This window comes from Strix aluco, chromosome 1, assembly GCF_031877795.1.
Source record: "Strix aluco isolate bStrAlu1 chromosome 1, bStrAlu1.hap1, whole genome shotgun sequence".
NCBI classification, from domain to species: Eukaryota; Metazoa; Chordata; class Aves; order Strigiformes; family Strigidae; genus Strix; species Strix aluco.
Genome location: NC_133931.1, coordinates 4,362,652 through 4,382,811, shown reverse-complemented (window position 1 = coordinate 4,382,811; position 20,160 = coordinate 4,362,652). Strand labels below are relative to the sequence as shown.

At 39.8% G+C, this 20,160-nt stretch overlaps 1 protein-coding gene across 9 annotated transcripts in view; it reads right to left on the bottom strand.

The window, feature by feature from the left end:
* Window positions 1-20,160, bottom strand: part of PTK2 (protein tyrosine kinase 2) — a 230,038-nt gene that overhangs the window by 121,189 nt on the left and 88,689 nt on the right. For 8 of the 9 annotated variants that reach the window (XM_074831417.1, XM_074830880.1, XM_074830964.1 and 5 more), the window contains one exon: window positions 9,011-9,237. In XM_074831417.1, coding sequence (XP_074687518.1) covers window positions 9,011-9,205 — 195 coding nt within the window. In that variant the 5' untranslated portion in view covers window positions 9,206-9,237. Of the gene's footprint in view, window positions 1-9,010; window positions 9,238-20,160 lie in introns of those variants that run through there. The other variant, XM_074831605.1, reaches the window with a different exon arrangement.

Below are 20,160 nucleotides of genomic sequence, written 5' to 3'. Positions count from 1 at the left end.
TGCTCTTAAACGATAGTTATGCCTACTAAGAAATGGCTTTGAAAAGAAGAAAAAGGCAAAATTATCTATGACCATGACCCACCAAGAACACTAACGCGTAAGGCTCAGCTGAAACCGTTAGTATTTACTCCAGAAATTATCAAGCCAGAAATCTCGGAACCTCCCTAATTTTCAAGTTGGGATTTCAAAAGGACTGAAGAAGTCAGACCTCTTAATTCCCGGCAAAAGCGAGTGAGATTTTTAAACCTCTATCCTTTCATCAATCAATTCTAAACCTATCACAGAACCAAAAGTAAATAACAAAAAAGTAAATGTATTTCCCAAACTATGTAAGAAGGGTACCCCATCCCTTTTGGCCAGGTAGTTGGTATCACCCCAAGAAAATAATTAGCAACAATTAGTACATACTGCAACTCAAGAAAAAGTCAACTTCAACATAAACATTAAGGCGATAGCAGCACCAATGCAAAGGAGGTCAAGTGCAAGTGTTTGAAAATACATTCTAAAAACTTCTGTATGCCCAGAAAGGAAGAAGCGATGCTTTATGTGAAACAAACATGTTAAGCGGCTTTTCTTTTTTGTTTAGGAATGCCACAGAGCTCATTCCAGATGCAAACGAATCATAACCAGAATCAAAAAAAAATCGAGAAATAACAAAATGTGGTGATTATGACACTCAAAATGGCTGGTCTGCAGGGGAACCCTCTGAAGTAGAACATCTATTTGCCTATTTACTTTTTTATTAATAAACCAGAGAAGTTGAATTTTCAACGTTTAGAGCCACACCATCAATCAGCATAAACCAGCATCACAACAGCGTGGTTCATTCAGCAACATGAATGCACACCAGGGGAAGTACAGCATATAAACAGTATAGTGTTCCCATGTAGCAGGACAGGGTTTGTTTTATCTGGCTGCTATTTCCAAACAGTATGAGATTAATCTCCAAGACTTGAACTGGCACCACAGCCATAATCGGGTCAGTGTATTTAACTCCGATCAGGTATGAGTCTCCTCAGGTTCTGGAGGCCTCCACAGACCAAATGGAGACGCTTGGAGTGTCAAACAAATCCTCTGCCATCACTCCAGGAAGGGTGAGAACTTCTGCCTTTCATGGTTGAAATGTGAGGAGCCTTGCCAGCCTGATATTCTTTGTGGTAGTGATCAGAATGCTTAATCAGAAGTTTCCAGACAAACAATTTAACTGCTTAACCACTGCACAATAGCCACCACGACATCCCACTGAGATACGTCATGACAAACTTTTAACTGGAAGCACAGCCAAAGAAATCTGAAATCTCTCCAGACTCTACCACAACCAGCCTTTCAGCTCATGAAGCTCCTCAGATGCATTCTTGAGTGGAAAAAAAACAGGTAAGGAACACCAACACGGAATACAAACTTATGACCTCAAATTAATCACAGCTAGAAATACTCATAGGAGAGCTTGACTCCAGCAGAAACCTACACCAGAATGAGATTTCCCTTTTGATACCTACATGAATATACACTTCTATAAGGAGTTCTCATGTGTCTATTGTCATTCTCATAAATACCCTACAACTGTAAGGAAGTCACACAATCATAGGCCAGTTGAATGGTGTTTACTATAATCACATTGACTTTAATTATGTTTCCAGAGCTAACATTTACATCCTGAACATAAAATAGGCTAGTACAGCTGAGCAAAAGAGAACGGGAAGCCCTCAGAGGAAATTCCTATCAATAATAGGTAAGTGATAGGCCACCTTTCCCACCCTTTAACCCAGAGGGAAGAAAAAAAAGCTTTTCCAGTAGCTAGAAAACTGGATTGTACTAATTTTTACTCATTTGTCAGAAGAACCCACAGATATTCAACAGCTAATTTGAAAAATAGATTAATATTTGTCCTAAATTAGGAGAATGTAATAAAAATAGAATTTACAGTACATTTAGGAGGCTGTTGAAAAGTCAAGACAGACCAGAGAAAGGCCGAAAGGCGCAGGATACCCTAGGGTCTCCTAGTATGTATCAATAATACCTTGTGCTTCGGTAAATGAGTGAAAATGAATTGCTGGCTTGTAAATTAACAAAGCTGATGTACTACTATGAATAAATTGAAGTTGGAATAATATACTCCCAGCGTGACTACAAACCTAATTTCCCTTTTTAGTAGGAAGGAGAAGGCGTCTTGCACTAGAAAAAGTCTTTAAGCAACACCTCTGACATAGGGACACGGTGTTAACGTTTGTGAAGCATTTCACATATGTCAAATGCTATTCATATATCAAGTATTGTAACTCCCGATGAGATTTACAAAAAGTAAACGACAAAGCTCTGATGGAAATTAATTTACAATTTCCATAAAGGAAAACTCTAGAATTCTCTCACAACACTAAAATGCTGGGTGTCCTCTGAAGACACTATGCCTGACATTAAAAAAGAAAAGCCCACATCTCTCTTTTTCTCATTATTGTGCTACTTTCTCTCTCCTGCACTGATCCAGCAACACATTTGCACATGACATGATAAACTACACTGGGGAGCTGATCCAGCTGAACGAGAACTCTGCCACCGAAGCCCAGCAACAAGTATATATTGCAACTACAGCCTGAAAACGCGTTATTCTGGTGCCTAGGATTTTGTCACCATGCAAGCCTAGAGACACCAGCAACTCAAGCAACACATTCACGTCAGTGCCTCAGTGTCTTTCACACTTCAGCCATACACGGATCTGTCATGCAAAGTACCTCTCCACACCCACACGTAACTCCACAGGGGAACTCCAAGCACACGCTGACAGTAGTGACAGAGTAGAGCTGGTACAGCCAGGCTTTCCAATCTCCTTGGTTGAATCAGCACTTTTCTGATCCTACTGCACACTTTCCAAATAAATGTAACAGTATTTTAAATGTCGCCAATAAGCTTAGTTTTCCAGAAGCTTAACATCCAGAACTTACTATCCCCTACCCTCAGTTGCACTTGCAAAGTCTAAGAGCTTCCTTGGGTCCAGTACTTTATGGTTAAACAGTAACAGAGGATATGCTGTTGACATCTATAGATCTAGGTGTTTCAGAAAGAATGCCAAAGGGTTATTTATATTGTTTTTAAAATGTTATTTTGCACGTGTGTCTCATCCAAGGATATGAAGAGCATTCTGCACAACTAAACCAGGCATCCTAAAAACCAAGGGCATTTTTCTCTGCTATAACTAGTCTGATTATCACAGTACCATATAACTTCTTTTTTATACTGCTTACATTTGCAGGTCCATAGTTTTGAGTTCTTGGCACTTTTTCAAGTTGTCAGAACAGATGCACATATTAACTAACAATACAACTATGCCTTGTCACCTGGTACAATGCGTGTAGGCATGCAATGGAGAAAAAGAAGGGAAAAAAAAAGATAAGTGGTACCCATTTTCTAGCTCTTTTACTAGATTTGGAATGATTTTATACATTAAATTATACATGTATCTAATTGATGTCAGAAATCAGTGCACTCCAGTCTGCTTCTGTATATCAAAAAGTTCTACTGCCTCAAAGCACATATATCACTGTATACATGTGGAAATTAGATTTGGATATGTAACCATCGCTGTGTACAGCAGACTTCCACAACATCAAAAATACTTACCTGACATGGTTTTGAGTCCTGCTAGTGTTCACACGCTCTTTCCATAGAACTTTGTGTGACTAACCTCCTACCCCTGTACTATATTATCCTAAGAATCTATTTTAAAATAGAAACCCTGTAGAGATTAAAAGTTTCCTGTATAATACACCTGCATTCTCCTTTACAGATAGCACTAGGTACATTAGAACAGCCCTACCACACACCCATATTTCCCTACAACTCTTCAAGCTCTCTGCTTGGTTTAGGAAGAACCAAGAAGCAATAAAGCATATCTGGCCCATTCAGCAGCTGGAAGGCAGCGTGTTCAACTTCTGGCTACCTGGTAGTCAATCACAATCAGTATCGCATAGACCAGCTCTGTCTGCACTAGCCATGTGTTTGAAAAGGGGGAAGAGACTTGGAGGACAGAGATGAAGGTGAATAGGTGGAATCGTGTGTAGGAGTTAGTCTGCTCAGTGACTGAGGTTAGACTGACAAGCCTCTTCCCCTTTTTCAAGATAGGCAATATCCTTCTTGAGAAGTGTTTGGAAACCAGGAATGCTGCAGTGGATGACGAGGGATGCTCATAATTAAGGTTTTAATACCCTATTCCCTGGTGGTGCAGTTAACACTGCAGTGCCAGCATAAACAGGCATTTCCTTTCTGCCCTTAGTCTTCTCAATTGTGTCAGTCTGCAAGATGATGCAGTTAACAAAATCGCGGAAACGATCTGGATTTAAAACAATCATTCATTTAAACGTGGACTGTGTTTGCCAAACAGTCACAATGCCTATGCCAGCACAACTAAGGTGGTAGCATGAGAAAACAAACAGCAAGAAGGAAGCTGGCACGGCTGCCAGAAGAAACGCCTGCCTAACTAGGATATCATTTGAATTGTAGACCTTTGCACTAGAGACTCTTTCCATTCCTCACCGCAAACTGGATCTCTAATCTAATACTCAGGTCTCCTGTAATACTGGGTAAAAGTACAGCAGCATGGTATGATAGAATGGGAGAGGCAAACAGGAAAAAAAGCAAGCAACAAATACTAACACACTAATGCAGTTTATTAAACTGCTCTACTGATGTCTTGGCTGAATGTGCTTCAGTCCTCCTCCTCCTGAAAAGTTCATATTAGGGAACTGACTGGAATACACAATCTTTCAAACCTGCACCCAAGCCTTCTACCTGTGAAAAATAAAATACTCGGGTAGGTAAGGATTTTGCTCTAGTCTTTCTGTGGTGTAGGGATGGCACTCAGCCAAGGTATGCCCCTTAACTTCGAAAATTTTAAGTCAGATATATCCTTATCCTTAGCTAAGGATGTTCTTTTTTTATTCAGCCTTTTGAATTCTTATTCTGTCAACATTAAAGAAGCCAACATTTTGGGGTGGTACTGCACAGAAAAGGGTGAAAAAGACATCTGAATGTTGAACAGGTTGAGAGCGCCCTGAGCACTGTATCTTTATTTGTCGAAGACTTCTAACCACGCTTCTAACTCCAGAAATAAGGAAAAAGCTGACAGCTAAAAACTTTAATGCTATCTCTATCTAGTTTATGTTTTAGACAGTCTTACAAAACTGGAAAAAACCAAACCTGTAAGAGAATCAAGGTACGATGCATGTCTGACAACAATGTGGTTTGAGATTTCTGGTCGTTATGTCCACATAAATATTGCCATCTTTACTTCTCACAAACTATTCAAGAATCAAGGATAAGCTTCAAGGGCTAGAAGTTTAAAAGAAGCTGTAATGGATGCAAGCTGGGCACCTCTGGGGTGGGAATGCAGATCACGGAGCAGAACTGCACTTCACCAAAAGCCACCTATAAGGGCTCACACAAGGTTTCTAACGTTTGTTTTCTAAAAACCCCAACCCTTCCCTACCCTCTCAGTCTGCTAAAGCAGTGCACTCATTTGTCTATCAAATACAGTTACAATTCTGTTTCAACCACATCTTCTGAAAACAGAAAGGTGATTTACTTGTAAATGCTGATGAAGATGAGGTGGAAGTGTTTACTTTCAGCCAAAACCAGGACACAGGGTGCACTTGAGACCAAAGAAATTCCATCTCGGCAACACCCACCTACTTTTGTGCCACACCTGAGGTTGTGAACAGGGCAGAGCTTGCCCTGCATCCCCTCCAACCCCAAAGCCTGGAAATCCCTCTTTGTGAATATGCACGTAGACAACACAAGCCATACCAAGATAAATAGGGAAGATAAACAACCTCTCTTTCTCTGGCAAATGCATGGTTATCTATATATGCATTCGCAGTAGGAGACCACTGTTTGCACATTCATAAAAGCCTTTTTTTGGACATTAAGCATTTAGTATAATGCCAAGGAAAAAAGGGTAAAGAAAGCATGCCAGTCCTTTGAAATCCAAGAAAGAATTTCCACGAAGTGAAAAGCTGCCCTTGAATCCATTGCAGAATACAGACTGAGCCCTCAGAGGAAACAGCTATCTTTGAGGAACCAAATCCATCCAGAACAAGCAGAGGTCCACAGCCAGTAGTTCTCCTCAAAGCAAAGCCTATGTATATCGTCTCAGTTAAAGATATTTCAAGTCAAATAGAAAGGAAATCATACCTTTAGTCTAGCCACTTCGGAGACCCTTACAGAAAGCAAAGTTCTGTTCAGCTGAGCTTAACAATGAGTTTTTTAACGAAAAGCGTTTCCCCTCATGATCAGGGATTTGTGTATAAGGTACACAGCTAAAGCACTGTTTCCACTCTACTCTTGGGAAGTCATAAGAGATTTATTTTTTTTAAAGGGAAAGGGAGCCTTTGCTCACTTCTTTTGACTGTCAAACACATCCTTTCCATTGACAAAGGCAAACTTGACTGTGTTGGAAATAGATGATGTTAGAAATCACAAATCGGGAAAGAAAATTCCACCTTTACTTTCCCTTGGTATTAGTACATTCCACAAAGTACTCTGCTTTACCAGCAGAAATACCTTTAATTGGCTCTTCTGGAGATTTCAGACCAAGCCTGACTTCCTTTGAATACTGAAAAGATTCTTCGGCTATCATCCCAAAAACTCTGCTAAGCAGGGAGTAGTCTTGAAAAACCTTTTTTTCTTTTCCTTCTAATTGCAGAGCTGTCTCAAAGACATTCACCTCTGAATATTCTTACAGAGCTCCTTGGAAACAAGCCAAAGGCCAAACCCAGCACTAGTCTCCTTCTCAGTTTGTAACTCTAAAACTAAGGCATAAAAACCTTATAGGCTATTTTAATCTTAAATTATTCGGCTTGGTTGAACAGCAGTCATTCCAATGGAATGTAGGCTTGTACTCCAACAAGAGTTTCTAAAATAAATGTCAGGACATGGTAATACATCGGTGCTAAATCTTTACTACAGAGTACCTGCACATTCAACATTGTCCCAGTTTAACAAAGTAAAAAAAGAACCACATTTGTTAAAAGAACAAAGTTTAACAGCAACCCATCACATTCTTCTTTAGCAGGAAAGGAGAACAATACAAAAATCCCATTACTTTTAGAAACAACCATCCAATTAAATGTGTATGTAAGAAAGTAACTGCAAGTAACTGCTACTTGCCTGTTCTTTCGATCCTGCTTTTATAAAATATATGACACATTTTTGCTTAAAACAAGGACATGTAAAACTGCAAATTGAACTCAGCAGTGAATTTCTTACAGGGAGTGTAAGTTTTGGATCCTTAAAGCCCATAACCACAGGTATTTCTGAGCAGGAGAAACCAGAGATGTAATCTCTGCTTTTGTTTTTCAAGTTTCTACATACTTCTTTGGAAAGATAACTTCAAGTACCATATAAAGAACCCTAGACATTCGTCCACAGTAGAGGCTTGCAAGGTTAAAAACGTACTGATACATAGCTTTTCTTCCCTTGTACCAAGTAATACACTTTATGAAACAAATCAATCACATTAGATGTATCAAACCACTATACTTAAGCCAGGGAGCAAAGATGTTTCAAGTGGCACCCGAAAAACCCTATTCCATGTAAAATAAGTGTATGCTATTGATGATGATTCCCATTGTTGTACCTCTAATCTGTCTGCTCACCAAGTTATCCCTAAACACAGACATGAGCTTATTAAATTGACAGGGGACAGATTTTCTAATCACCACCAATGAAAATCCTTGAATTTCACAGGTCTATGATCAATGTCACAAGATCTACTCCACTTAGGAATGCTGTTAGGTCTTTTCATATGCAGCCATGTTAGAAAATAAACAGTAGGAAAGGAAAACATTCAAAACTCTTTGGTCTTTTTTACTTGGTTTTCTCTTGCACAAAGGAAACTTAATAGTGGGGAGGAGACAACAGGTCTCCTTAACTCTGACAACTTTCTCCCTTCAGCAGACTGGAATCATGTTTTTGTAGTGGAATTTGAAGTACGGTGCAGAGAATACAAATGTTGGAAGGAATAAGCAGATGGGAACCTGCTTCTACAGTAAGAACCTCACAGAAGAAAACAACCCCACACACCACCTACCACCACGCAAGATTCTGCTCTTGGAGGATAATTAAAAACAAGCAAACCACGAGGTTTTAAAAGCATTTCACATGTTAAATTGAGCTTCGTTTCAGTTTAAATACCACAACACCTCAAAAATTGAAATAATAAGTGTAGCAAATGGTAAGTAAAGGTCTCGGCATTGGAGAGAACGTATGCTTCAGAATAAACACTGGGTTTTCATGCATACATAACATTTCCACATACCTCTAAGATTACAGATACTTAAAAGTTATTCTTAAAAAAATCCCAACCTTCTTTTTTTTTGCATAGACTAACTGAAGGAAAACATTGTACAAATACAAGCAGCAGGTGACTATCAGGGGGAGGGGGACAAAAGGACCTACTGAGGGGAGAAAAGACTCTTCAGCTCAATTTCCCCACACTGACTACTTTTTTAAAAAGTCGTGTACACATTACATTTAAACATTTTAAACATGTAAATATGCACATCTTAAATTTAAATATGTAAAAAAACATTTTTTTTTTTAACATGGAAAGTGTCATTTAATGTCACCTTCATCCCAGCTCTCATCCCTGCCATGAGGTGCCACACAGGCTTTTGGGGAGTATAAAGTGGTAGAAGTCAACTGCATACATGGGTAGTGGTATCTAAACTGATAACCACTGTTCTAAATTTCAAGTTTCTAGTCTGCAAAAATGGGAAGAGTTGTCATTTCTTTAAGATAATACACAATCACACACCAGGGGTTTTTGTTCTCAAGGGAAGTTAGTACCACTTAAAGCTCTTTCTGAAGTTACTCACAACATACAACAGGTAAAGATTCTTTTAAAATAAAACACAAAACTTCTGTGCTTGTTTGCTTCCAGACTTTTACCTCCCATTTTTTGATCATGAAGTTAACACTTAACCTAAAGATGGCATGAGAATGCTAAAAACAGACTTACTCGGACATCAGTAGCATCTCCATGCCGGATAATGCTGGCCCACGTTGTTGGTTCACTGCTATTTTCAAAGTAGTGAAAAACCTTTAAGACTCGTTCCATGGCCCCTGGGGAACGCTCCATCCCAGTACTGAGGTGTGTCTTTGCACTTGAACTTGGTGTGTGATTCAAGTTTGGATCAAGGTAAGCTGCTGCCATGGTTTTGCTAGATGCTAGGTATCTGTCATATTCTAGGAAAGGGAAACAAAACAATTAATTAATTTTAGTTATACCCGAATCTTACGCCGCTTCATACAAAGCATTTACCAGAAATCCATGAAGACTCATTTTTAAAGGACATTTAGTTGCCTTTTTTGGAGGCCCCTCCTAAAATAGTTACACATCTACAAACATAAAAAACCTACCAAACCAGAGAAACTGCAAGCCCCTTGGAGCAAGTGATCTGAATTTGAACAACACAATCATTAACATAACTATCTTTAGCAAGACTGCTTCCTTTAGTTTCTCAGTGACTTAACCCAAAGCCTTCAAGACCAAATAGCACCTTCTAGTTTTAACAGGAGTTAAATCTTAAAAACCTTAAAATCTGCCAAGTCTGGTCTTGCAACAAGCCTCTAAGATCAGCACAAGGAAACCCTGACAGTCCAGTCACCAAACTGCAGGCTCTCCAGTAAGAAGCCACACACCAACACCAGGCTCTCCTGTTTAAGGCTAAAACTTTGTCACATCACTCGTTTTGTGCTATTTTGGGAGCCAGTGAGACTCAAAACCATCCAGAGCTGAAGTCATCATTCACTGAGGAACGATTAGTAACACCACTGTCCCTCCTCTCATCAAATACTAAGTGGCTAAGTTTTATCATCGACTAGCCTGGTTTCCAAGTGATTTCCAAGTCTAGTGGCAAAAGATGTGGACCACGGTAGGAGTCTGCATCTCAAAGAAAAAAAAAGAAAAAAATTGCCTCTTGGCTACTGCTGCAAATTAGTCAGCCACAAGCAGATGGTGTCTCAGAAATCAATGCAGTACAAGAGGAAAAGAGCAAACAACACCTCCTCCCTTGCCTGACAGTCTCAAGCATCATTTCAGTCTGCTGGCTGGAAAGAGCAAAGACTGCAGGGCTTTTGCTCTAGGACTTGGACAAGTGTACCGAGTTTTCTGTACCTCCTCCTCCTCCTCACAGTGAGCAGCCAGCGGGGAGGCAGTTTTGGAAATATGGAGATGTTAAAAATAAAATAAACTTGATCTTTTTGGCATAGTACTCTGAAGGCCTTTCTGGTAGTAAAGCTGGCCTGCGAAATGGGGCTGGAGGAGAGCAAAACTGTTTCAGTACTGCTACTGAAAGCCTGAGCCTTAGTTTACTTCACTGCGAGGCAGAAGAGCGATCCACGCTTCCAGCTGAGCTCCTGTTATGCCTGGCGGCTCCTCAACAGAGCTTCAGCCACCAACCTGCCACCTGCCATGGTGCTCTGCTGACCTCCCTGACCACCAGTTCAGGAAAAAAACAAACCAAAAAATCCCAAAAAGTGATGCTTAGTTTTATACCACGGCTGCCTGAAGTTGCCGCAGATGTTAGACAAGCACAGAGGAAGAGAAGAGAGAAGCAGAAGCAGCTGGTGGTCAGGGGCAGGAGGGGAGACCGTCTTCCCTCCAGCAGCAGCTAGCCATTACACCAGTCCACCAGTAACATCAAACCACACCATGAGCTCAGCTAACAGGAATCTAGCACCAGCAATATCAAGGCTTGAAATCTTCAGGCTGTAGATAACAACATTTGCTAGAAGCTAAAACAGGACTTGGAAGTCTAACACAACAATCTTAAGTGTCTACCTAATTCAGACCCACAAGATAAAGAGGAAACAAACAGTCCATCTGCACAGTATGTCTTTACCTCTTGAATAAATGGTTGAAGTGCATGCAACTGAACTGTAAGAACTTAAAATTGGTGGTACTGGGACAGACAAAAGGCCTCTAATCTCCTGCCCCCAGGGAAGATGGAAAGAGCAGCCAAGGTGACACTTCTCCCAAACACTCCCCCAGTGCCTGACACTTGAGGGACTTCCCCCACCTGCCAAGTGCTAGCTTAGTTTCATATCCCTGTTGCCTCTGTCTGAAAACTCAAGAAACCATTACAGCTTTTGTACCTTGCTTTACTATTCTCTTTTCTGGTGATCAATACAAATGTATGAAGCCAATCTTACGCCTACATTAAAACTTTTCCTCCTATCCACCCTACCCCAATAGACACAGATCCAAAAATGCTGTGCAACTCTTGACTTATCCTCACCAAAGGAGCTTGTGAGCTGTTTGCATATAAATGTTGACTTGAAAGCTGAAGCAGGTATAAAAATCTCCCCTATGGCATATTAACACGAGGACAGCATGACCGTACATGCTGACATGCTCCTAACTGCAGGGCTCCTCTCCTGTAAGGTTAAAATAGCCATCATGAAACACCAAATGTCCGCAGGGCGGGGAGTTTCATCAAGATCAATTCACCTAGACGGAGCCCTTCAATAGTGCAACTCCTAGGAATGAAATGGCAGTTTTCAGGCTCAGACATGGGCCACAACTTCTGCATTACTTCAAGATTTGGTATGCAAACAGCAGAGAAATTTGCTACAAACCAACACGAGACGAGTAATTTTTTTAGTAAAGGAGAACTAAAAGAAAGCCTGCTTTAATATTAATTCACTGTATTCCATCCACTTAACATACACATTCATTAGGTTTTATCTGGCCGAAAAAGAACAGGGAGAAAAGTGACAGGAAAACACCAAAACAAGCATTTAGAAGATGCCTGACCACAGACTTAATATGGACAATCCACCTCCCCTGTGAGCAGCAAACAGAAAAGACATCAGTTTCTACATACAGAAGTGCTTAGGTGGCATAATTTCAATGGATAGGCAAAACACCATTGTATTTTTTTTTTAGATTCATCACATTGAGGGAAAAATGTGGAATCAGACTGACCGTACTGCGTACAGGGTATTGTCAGTTTTTACAAGGTTTTATGAGACTGAGGCTTTTAAAGGTAAAACAACCTCCTATGCAAAATCAGAAAAGCAGTTTTCCTTCAGAATTTGATTATCACTAGATTCCTTACAGCTTAAGAAATCCCAATACTTACTTTATGAGGTACCAAAAGAGCAATAAATTTGATAGCTCAAGGTATAGAAACACATGCAGTATCTCTAGTTATGGACCTATTAACATGCCCATTAAAACCAGCCCTTGGGTTTGAGTTTGTAGTGTGACTGTGAAACTCTGCCTCAGGCCAAAACTTTGTAAAAGAGAGCTGCTCTCCATACAAGGATAGTTAAACAACTATTTTACAAGATCTGTTTGGTTGTTTTATGATACAAAGAAAGCTAAGATTACAAGACTAGGATGCTTATTTGGGCTCTTCTAAATTCAAACCAGACTGGTTGTAATCCTGCCATTACAGATCTCAGTTTGAAAGAGCAGCTTTAGTCCTCTTGGTGTTAAATAGACAAGTAGCATGCTATTACGGAGCAGAAACAAGCTACAGCAACTAAGAAGAACGTAGATTTAGATTAGATATAAATAAGAAATTTTGTACAATGAGGGTGGTGAGACACTGGAACAGGTTGCATCTGTGGATGCCCCATTACTGGAAGTATTCAAGGCTGGACAGGGCAGTCCGAGCAACCTGATCAAGTAAAAGATGTCCCTGCCCATGGCAGGGGGGTTGGAACAGATGATCTTTCAGGGTCCCTCCCAATCTAAACCATTGTACAACTCTACATCATGTATGGAGAGTTAGTTCTGCTGTATTTTATTGGATACAGAGCTGGGGAACATCCAGACTAATGGCCAAAAATCAAGTGGGATCAAAGTTGTTTGCATGCAAAGTTGTGTGCCAACTATCCCTTTGAGCTTCGAAGAGTAAAGACTATTGTTCTCCCAATGCTTGCAGTTTAGAAAAAACACCCATATTTCTCAGTACTGTAAAGACTTATTCCAAGCTTGGGGGAAGGAGGGAAGCAAACCAATCCCGGCCTGGTGATGCTTAGTGGGTCTGCTAAAATGCTGCAGCTGTTACCAGACTATGATGCACGTTATCCTTCTGATGATTTGCTCTACTGTGGTGGAGTACCTGAGCTTTAGGAAAGTGTATGGGAGACAGTTAAACAAGATTAGAAGATAAAGCTTTTTAGAAAAAACAAAAATCCAAGAACAAAACAAAATCTACACACTGCACTTCACAGCTTTTCAAATCAATTACAAGAAAGCAATTCACCTTTTTTGTGCTTCTTTTTGTTTTCATACAATTTGGTTTTGAATACTCGACATTTTAATTACTTACGTACCAGTTACATTAGGGAAGTATAATAAAAGTTGTTTTATTTTATCAAAAACCACAAATTTTTAGAACCAACTAAATGAATCCTTCTAGAATTCATTTGCTGCTCAACATGCCTCCTGCTGCCACATCTTGTGAGTACTGCATATTTCACGCATTTGCTAACTAAATCAGGAACAAAGTCAGTATTATGACTTCCAGTAGCCCAATCAAAGTTCAAACTCATGTTTCACTACCAGCTCTGAATACTTAGAAACGAAATCATTTCCACTAATGAGACAATTAAAAATAATAAGAAATATTTGAATTCATTAACTAAAAATTGGTTAATAAACTGATATAAAAATTAAAATAGTCTCATAAGGGAAATCATTTCAATGCCAATAATGTCTTCAACATTAGCAGTTTGATAATACATTTTAAAATAATTAAGAAAATAAACAAAAGTGTTCCTCATACTAGCATTGGCCGATGGCCAACAACACAGCATTAACAAGTTCATGTTACAAAGAACCAAGCTGTAATTATCCACACTATGACTTCATGGTGTCCTTTGTAGATATCATGAAATTTTATGATGTTGGTCAACCTCCGTATTCTGATCCCCCATCTCAGGCTTGAAGGCATCAACATCTATTAGCTAAAGTTAGGTCATATTGCTGCAAAATAACTTGGTGGATCTCAATTCAAACCTATCTATAAAATCTATTAAAAATATAAGAATATATTAAAATACAATAAAAATTCACAGTTCATTTCTTTCTCTGGTCTTGGTGAATAATTCTATGAGACTTAAAGTACATTAAAATATCAACGTTATTAAAAGAAAGAAAAGCTTTTATGTTACCTGCATCCTTGATAAACAATGCTGCTTTACCAGACAGGCTAGAAATCAGCTTTGCAGAGAAGGACCTGGAGGTCATGGTTGACAACAAGCCAACCATGAGCCAGCACCGTGCCCTTACAGCAAAGGCTACCAGCCTCCTGGGCTGTGTTAGGCAGAGCGTTGCCAGAAGATCCAGGGAGGTGATCCTTCCCTTTACTCAGCACTGGTGAGGGGCATCGGGGGTGCTGTGCTCCCAGGTACAAGAGAGACATGGACATAATGGAGACAGACCAGTGAAGGACCACAAAGACAATTCGGGGATCTGAGCATCTACCAACAAGGAGAGGCTAAGAGAGCTGAGATGGTTTGACCTGGAGAAGAGGAGGCTCAGGGGGGTCCTACCAAAGTGTACAAATACCAGTAAAGACAGAGCTAGACTGCTCCCTGTGATGTTGGGTGAGGACGTGAGGTAATACGCATAAAGTGACAAACAGAAATTCCCATTTAAATATAAGAGAAACCTTCTGCACTACACGGGTGGGTGAACACTGAGGTTGCCTAGAGAAGCTGTGGAGTCTCCACCAATGGAGATATTCAAATCACAGCTGGACACAGCCCTGAACAACCTGCTGTAGCTGACTCTGCTCTGAGCAGGGGGGTTGGACCAAGCTATCTCCACAGATCCCTTCTGACCTCAGCGATTTTGTGATTTGGTGACGAAGGCTAGAGTAAGAACGTATTTCACACTCTAAATTCCTTAGTATTATCCATAATACATCTCACGAATTTCAAGCTCAATCCATTTTCACAGCTTGTATTAAATCCTGCTGTAGCTCACCTTGGAAATATTAACCTGACTATCTCAACCTCACAGAAAGTAAGGATGTGAAGTACAGTTTTAACTATGTTCCCCGTGACAAAGCTTGTACTTTCAGGAGTCTGTGTTAAGGGTCAGCACATCGCTGACTTTTGATATCCCATCTCCTGATATATATAGAGATATTTATCACAAGATCTGGTCCCAGTGCTTGCTGTTGGACATGAAGTGCATGACTCACTGAAACCTTCTTAGCAGCACTTAAAAGATAAATTTCTTCTAAGAAAACAGTCATAGTGTATTCAACTACATGTTGATGATCACGTGGCGTGGTTGCACACCTGAAGTGCTTGGTTATGCTAACAGTCCCATCCCCAGAAGTCCAGAACAGTGGAAAAAGCAAAGTGGTCAAAGCAGCACCCCCAGAACACATACAGGCCACAGGAAAGAAGCAGCAAGCATGCCAGGTGTGCAACAAGTTTTTTTGCATTTACCTGATGTTTAACATTTTGTCACACCCTTAAGGATGCAGATTTAAGGATGAAACTTTGAGAAAACCATTAGGTTTGTGATTTCAAATTTGGGACAAACATGAAGAGGAGAAAGAGTATTTTTTCCTATTATCACCACTTTTGCCTTCAGAAAGAGTCAATAATTTCAGCTATTTCTGTAAATCACACTGGAAAGGCCCTGTTTGTTTCCAGAGTTCATTTTTCTTGTTCTCTTTTTTTCAGCTAATGCTGATGTTCAAACGCATAAGAAAAAAGCAGGAATCCTTTGACTACAGCTGAAAGGTATCTAAGGTGAAACACTCTTCTTGGTAGTATTTGCTATGACTACACCCAAGAACACATTTATTTCTGTTGCCTCTTCTCTGATCTCCTACTGGTCACTGCTCTCTCCCCACTCCTCCAGATATGTATGTATTTTAAGTACATTATTCACAGTCAAAAGCATTTATCAAGTCCCCCAGGTCAAAGTATAAATCAGCCTGGCCAGCCACATTAAAACAATTTAAAATTTGCATTCTTAGTATCTATTTTAGTCTAAATTGATGCACCAAATATTTCACCATATTGATATGAAATGGAAGAACGGCCTGGTACTGGCAATTCCTCTGAACACATTTTTTCCCCCTGGAGAATTTTGCCTAAGGGGTTACTAACTCTGTATCTCAATACAGATCAAAGCAGAAACATCTAGTTTTTCTTTCTTTTCAAAATTAAGTATTTTAGAAATACACTAGAAAATCAGCATGGTAAGACAATACAGACCAAAGTCAAAACAAGTTTAGCAATGCGAGTTGCCAACATGGGAAAATTTATTTCCATTATATCAATGTTTGAGGAGATTAAACATTCAGGGAAGCATGAAGGAGGAATTGAGAGAAAGCATGAACTACAAGACCCTTATGAACCAAATCAGCATGACAACCTTGGGCCTGTTAAACACAAAGCACGTATCAGCAAAAGTCAATTAATAAATATATGTATCACCTAAACTAATTGAAACAAGGGCATATTCCATGTACAGCTGCTTTTGATGCAGGCTGTCTTAAGGACTTGTAAATCACTTTTGCCAAGCACTACAGAAGCGGTAGCCTGTTACTTGGATAGCACTGCACCTTGGGATGAGAGAGAAAGTTTTAGGGTACTGATAATCAGCTGAACTATTTGTATTGTCAAGCAGCAATTCAAATTCACCAAGACGTCTTGCACTCTGTCCATCCTGCCACATTCAAAACAGTATCCATCCTTCTCACTAAGAACCCCACAGGATTATGTCCTGACATAACTTAAACATTCAGTTTAACCTAATTTTATTGTAACATTGCATAATCTGTGCTACCAGCAATTCCCTTTGGAGTTGGCACCAATTTCTATTTTTAATATTAAAAAATTTAATAATGAGGAAACATCACTTGTGTTGGGAATACAAGAAAAATCAATGTCTGTGTATGCTTTAATAAGAACAAGGTATCCAGCTAGATACTTGCCTAATTTCTCAACAGCACTTCGAACCTTCACTTTGGTCCCTTGGCACCACTGAAATCTAAGTAAACATTAATCCCCCCTTACATCTTCTGTTGCTGATCTTCTGAATTTCTCTAGCAAGTTGTAAAGAATTATAGTGGTGAAGTTTTCTTTAAAAAGGCACCACAGATATAAGCAAGTAAGAATTTTTAAAATAAAGGTTAAAATAAAATTCTATCTATTTTGAAGTTGCACTACCACTTGGCAGCAGCCCATCCTATGAATATCAAAACCAGAAAATGAACTAAACTGTAATCTTTTCTAATACTACTTACTGAAATATTGTGCTATGGAGGCCCGACATAGCACAAGTTCTTCTTCTAAACAGCTTTAGAAGTAAGTAGAAGCAGTGAGTTTACTGTTTTTCTAGAATAGTAAAAACTAATTAGAATTAGTGATAATGCAAGTGAGGTTCTCAGAAATTAAAAACTAGAAATGCCTGAAACTAGAGGCAGCTAAGGAAAGTAGTAAGGTATTCTGGCTATGCACTATCACAGCTTAACACCCTGGGGTTTGGCTACCATTTGACTTGAAACCTGACTTTCCTAGTTTTATATTACTGAATGATACCATTCCAGTCCTGTATTTCAAAACATTCAACTGTACAGGCTTTTAATTTTTAATCCCCCTTAATACAGTTTTAACCAGAAGTACATATCAGATAAAAGCAACTTAAAATGCTCAAGAGGAACAGAGCATGACAACAGCCATGTTGTTGTAATGCATGACAGTAGCCTATTACAAAGTTCAATGACTTGTAAAAAGTTTTAGTTAAACCTTCAAGTGTTTTCCAATCCAGTAATTAAAGCTGCTGGTATATAGGTAGAAATGAAGAATGAAGTGATTCTTATTCAAGTGACTGAATGGAAGTTCAGTGTAGGCTGACCATAGCAATTCTCCTAATTACAAGCTTTTTGAGATTATGCTTCTGTGTATCTACACACACACAAAAACAGTGATTTTCATAGCTGTGGTTGTTGGAACTGGGCATATACCTTATGCCTCCCTGCATCCTCACGTAAGATCTTGAAGAGCAAAGTAAGTTGTGCTACTCCCTTGGATCCCCTTAGGAATCAAAGCTCTTGGCTCCTCAAGAGTTCAAGGCTCTATGCTGTGTTTGAGGACCTGAACACCAACCACATTTTCCTTTAGCTTAGGCATTAGTTTCTCCTGAAGTCTCCACCTACTGCACCCAAAGACAGAAGAGTAACCAGAATTAGCTTCAGTAGTCAAAGAAAAGCAAAACCTTTACAAATGTGGCATTTGATTTAACAGTCAAGTCAAAGGCATAATGTCTGATAAGAAATCAGTTGGTGGTCTCCAGGACTCATTGTACTGACACGATCATGAAACAGGCACAAGTCCAAGCCTCTACTATGATGATTAATGAGTCTCCGTACACTGATTAAGTCAAGCTATGAGCAGATAAATATACATTGTATGGCCCATTTCAAGATTTTTATTTAAGAAAAAAAAAAACAACCCACAACTTGATATAGGTTTAAAAGGGCAATGTAAAAGAATCCACTCAAACCAGTACATCAAGGTCCCTCTCCAGACTTCTGGAGTCAATACCAATGATTCCATATCGCCTTGCGGCAGAATTAAGATTTATGGATTCTCTAGCAGTGCTTTCATTCCAGGTTGATCCTCCTGACATGTTGTGTAGGGCTGAATCTAAACCCAGGACCTCTGCCCTTTCACTCGCTATCTCACTGCATCTGCAATTCTCTCTTGGACATAGTCCCTGTCCCCACACACCTCCCACAAAACTAGCGACTTCTGTACTGTGCATTGTACATGTACTGGGAGAGTGCGGCAGAAGCATCCCTCTCTCAGGGGCTAGGGCTTTTAACATGGTGGCCACCAGCTCTGGCAGCAGGAAAAGTGATGCGGGCGATTCCTGGTCGACAGACAATGCCCTCAGCCAACAAAACACCTTGGTCAAGAGAAGTTTCTAGAACACTGACCGTATATGACCACAGTTCAGATCCGACCAGGCTATAAAACGGGGCCCCCATCAGAGGCCCCCTTGGAGTGGTTCTCCTCAGAGCAGCGGGTCTCTGGACCACCCAAGAAAACCTTCTGGGATTGAGTGCCCTCAACTCCCCCTTGGTGATTGAATACTTCTTCTGGGCACCCATGAGTGAGAGGTTTTCCCTTCAGTGAGAGAGTGTCTGCACACTTGGAGTCATCATTCTTTACATGTCATCATCCTTCTGTGTTACTGTGTAGTAATACCTTCCCCAACTGGCACATCAAAGCTACAGTCTGTAAAATGTTACTGGAGCACTGTTTTGGACACCCGCATTGTCTTGTTGGTTTCAGCTATTTGGATTTGGTTACAAATCGAAGTTTGTTTAAGTTTATTATCTGGGTGAAGATGCTTTGGTATACCTCTGCAGCAGAGGGGCCTTCACTGTCTTTGTTTTTTTTAATAGCGATGAAGTTTATGCTACTGATTCTTGTGGGTTTTTCCAGTGAATGCTCCATTAAGTCTTTGAATAGAACCATCAATGCTGAAAAGCTCTGAAGACCTGAATCATCCAAGAAAACACCCCTGGCCCCCACTGAAGGCATTTTTCAGTCTTTTACCTCCAATCTACTAACACAGGGCTACTAAACCCTCCTTGAGTTTATATTAATTACAGAAGCATGTTTAATATACTAGAGGTCCTGAGGTTCAACATTCACATTGTACTGAGAAGGAAAGAATTCACAATCTTCAGGGAAAGCTGTCACTTAGGTTAACTCGATTACAATATAAAATGGGTTCAGAATGGGCATTTCCTCAACATGCAGTAAATGGGGACAGAAGACAGACAACCGCTTACCAAACAACCAATTTTAGAGAAACTATTTCAGTTTTTTTTTTCTCCTGTAACCATCTCCAGTATGTCAGATCAGCCAAAGATTCATCTTTGCATGAAATACAAGCCATCAAAAAAAGGTTAAGACTGAGTTGAAGATGGTAATAGCTGCAATTAGACCATTCTATTTCCAACTGAGTCACTATTTCTTAACCTTTTAAACAAGGGGAAAAAAGCCATTCCTAAACCAGGTATTAACCAGTTGAAATATGTTTACTTTAGGGCTTCCTTCAACAAAGTTCTCTGAAAGAGAAACTTAATACTTGAAAGGATAAGATAT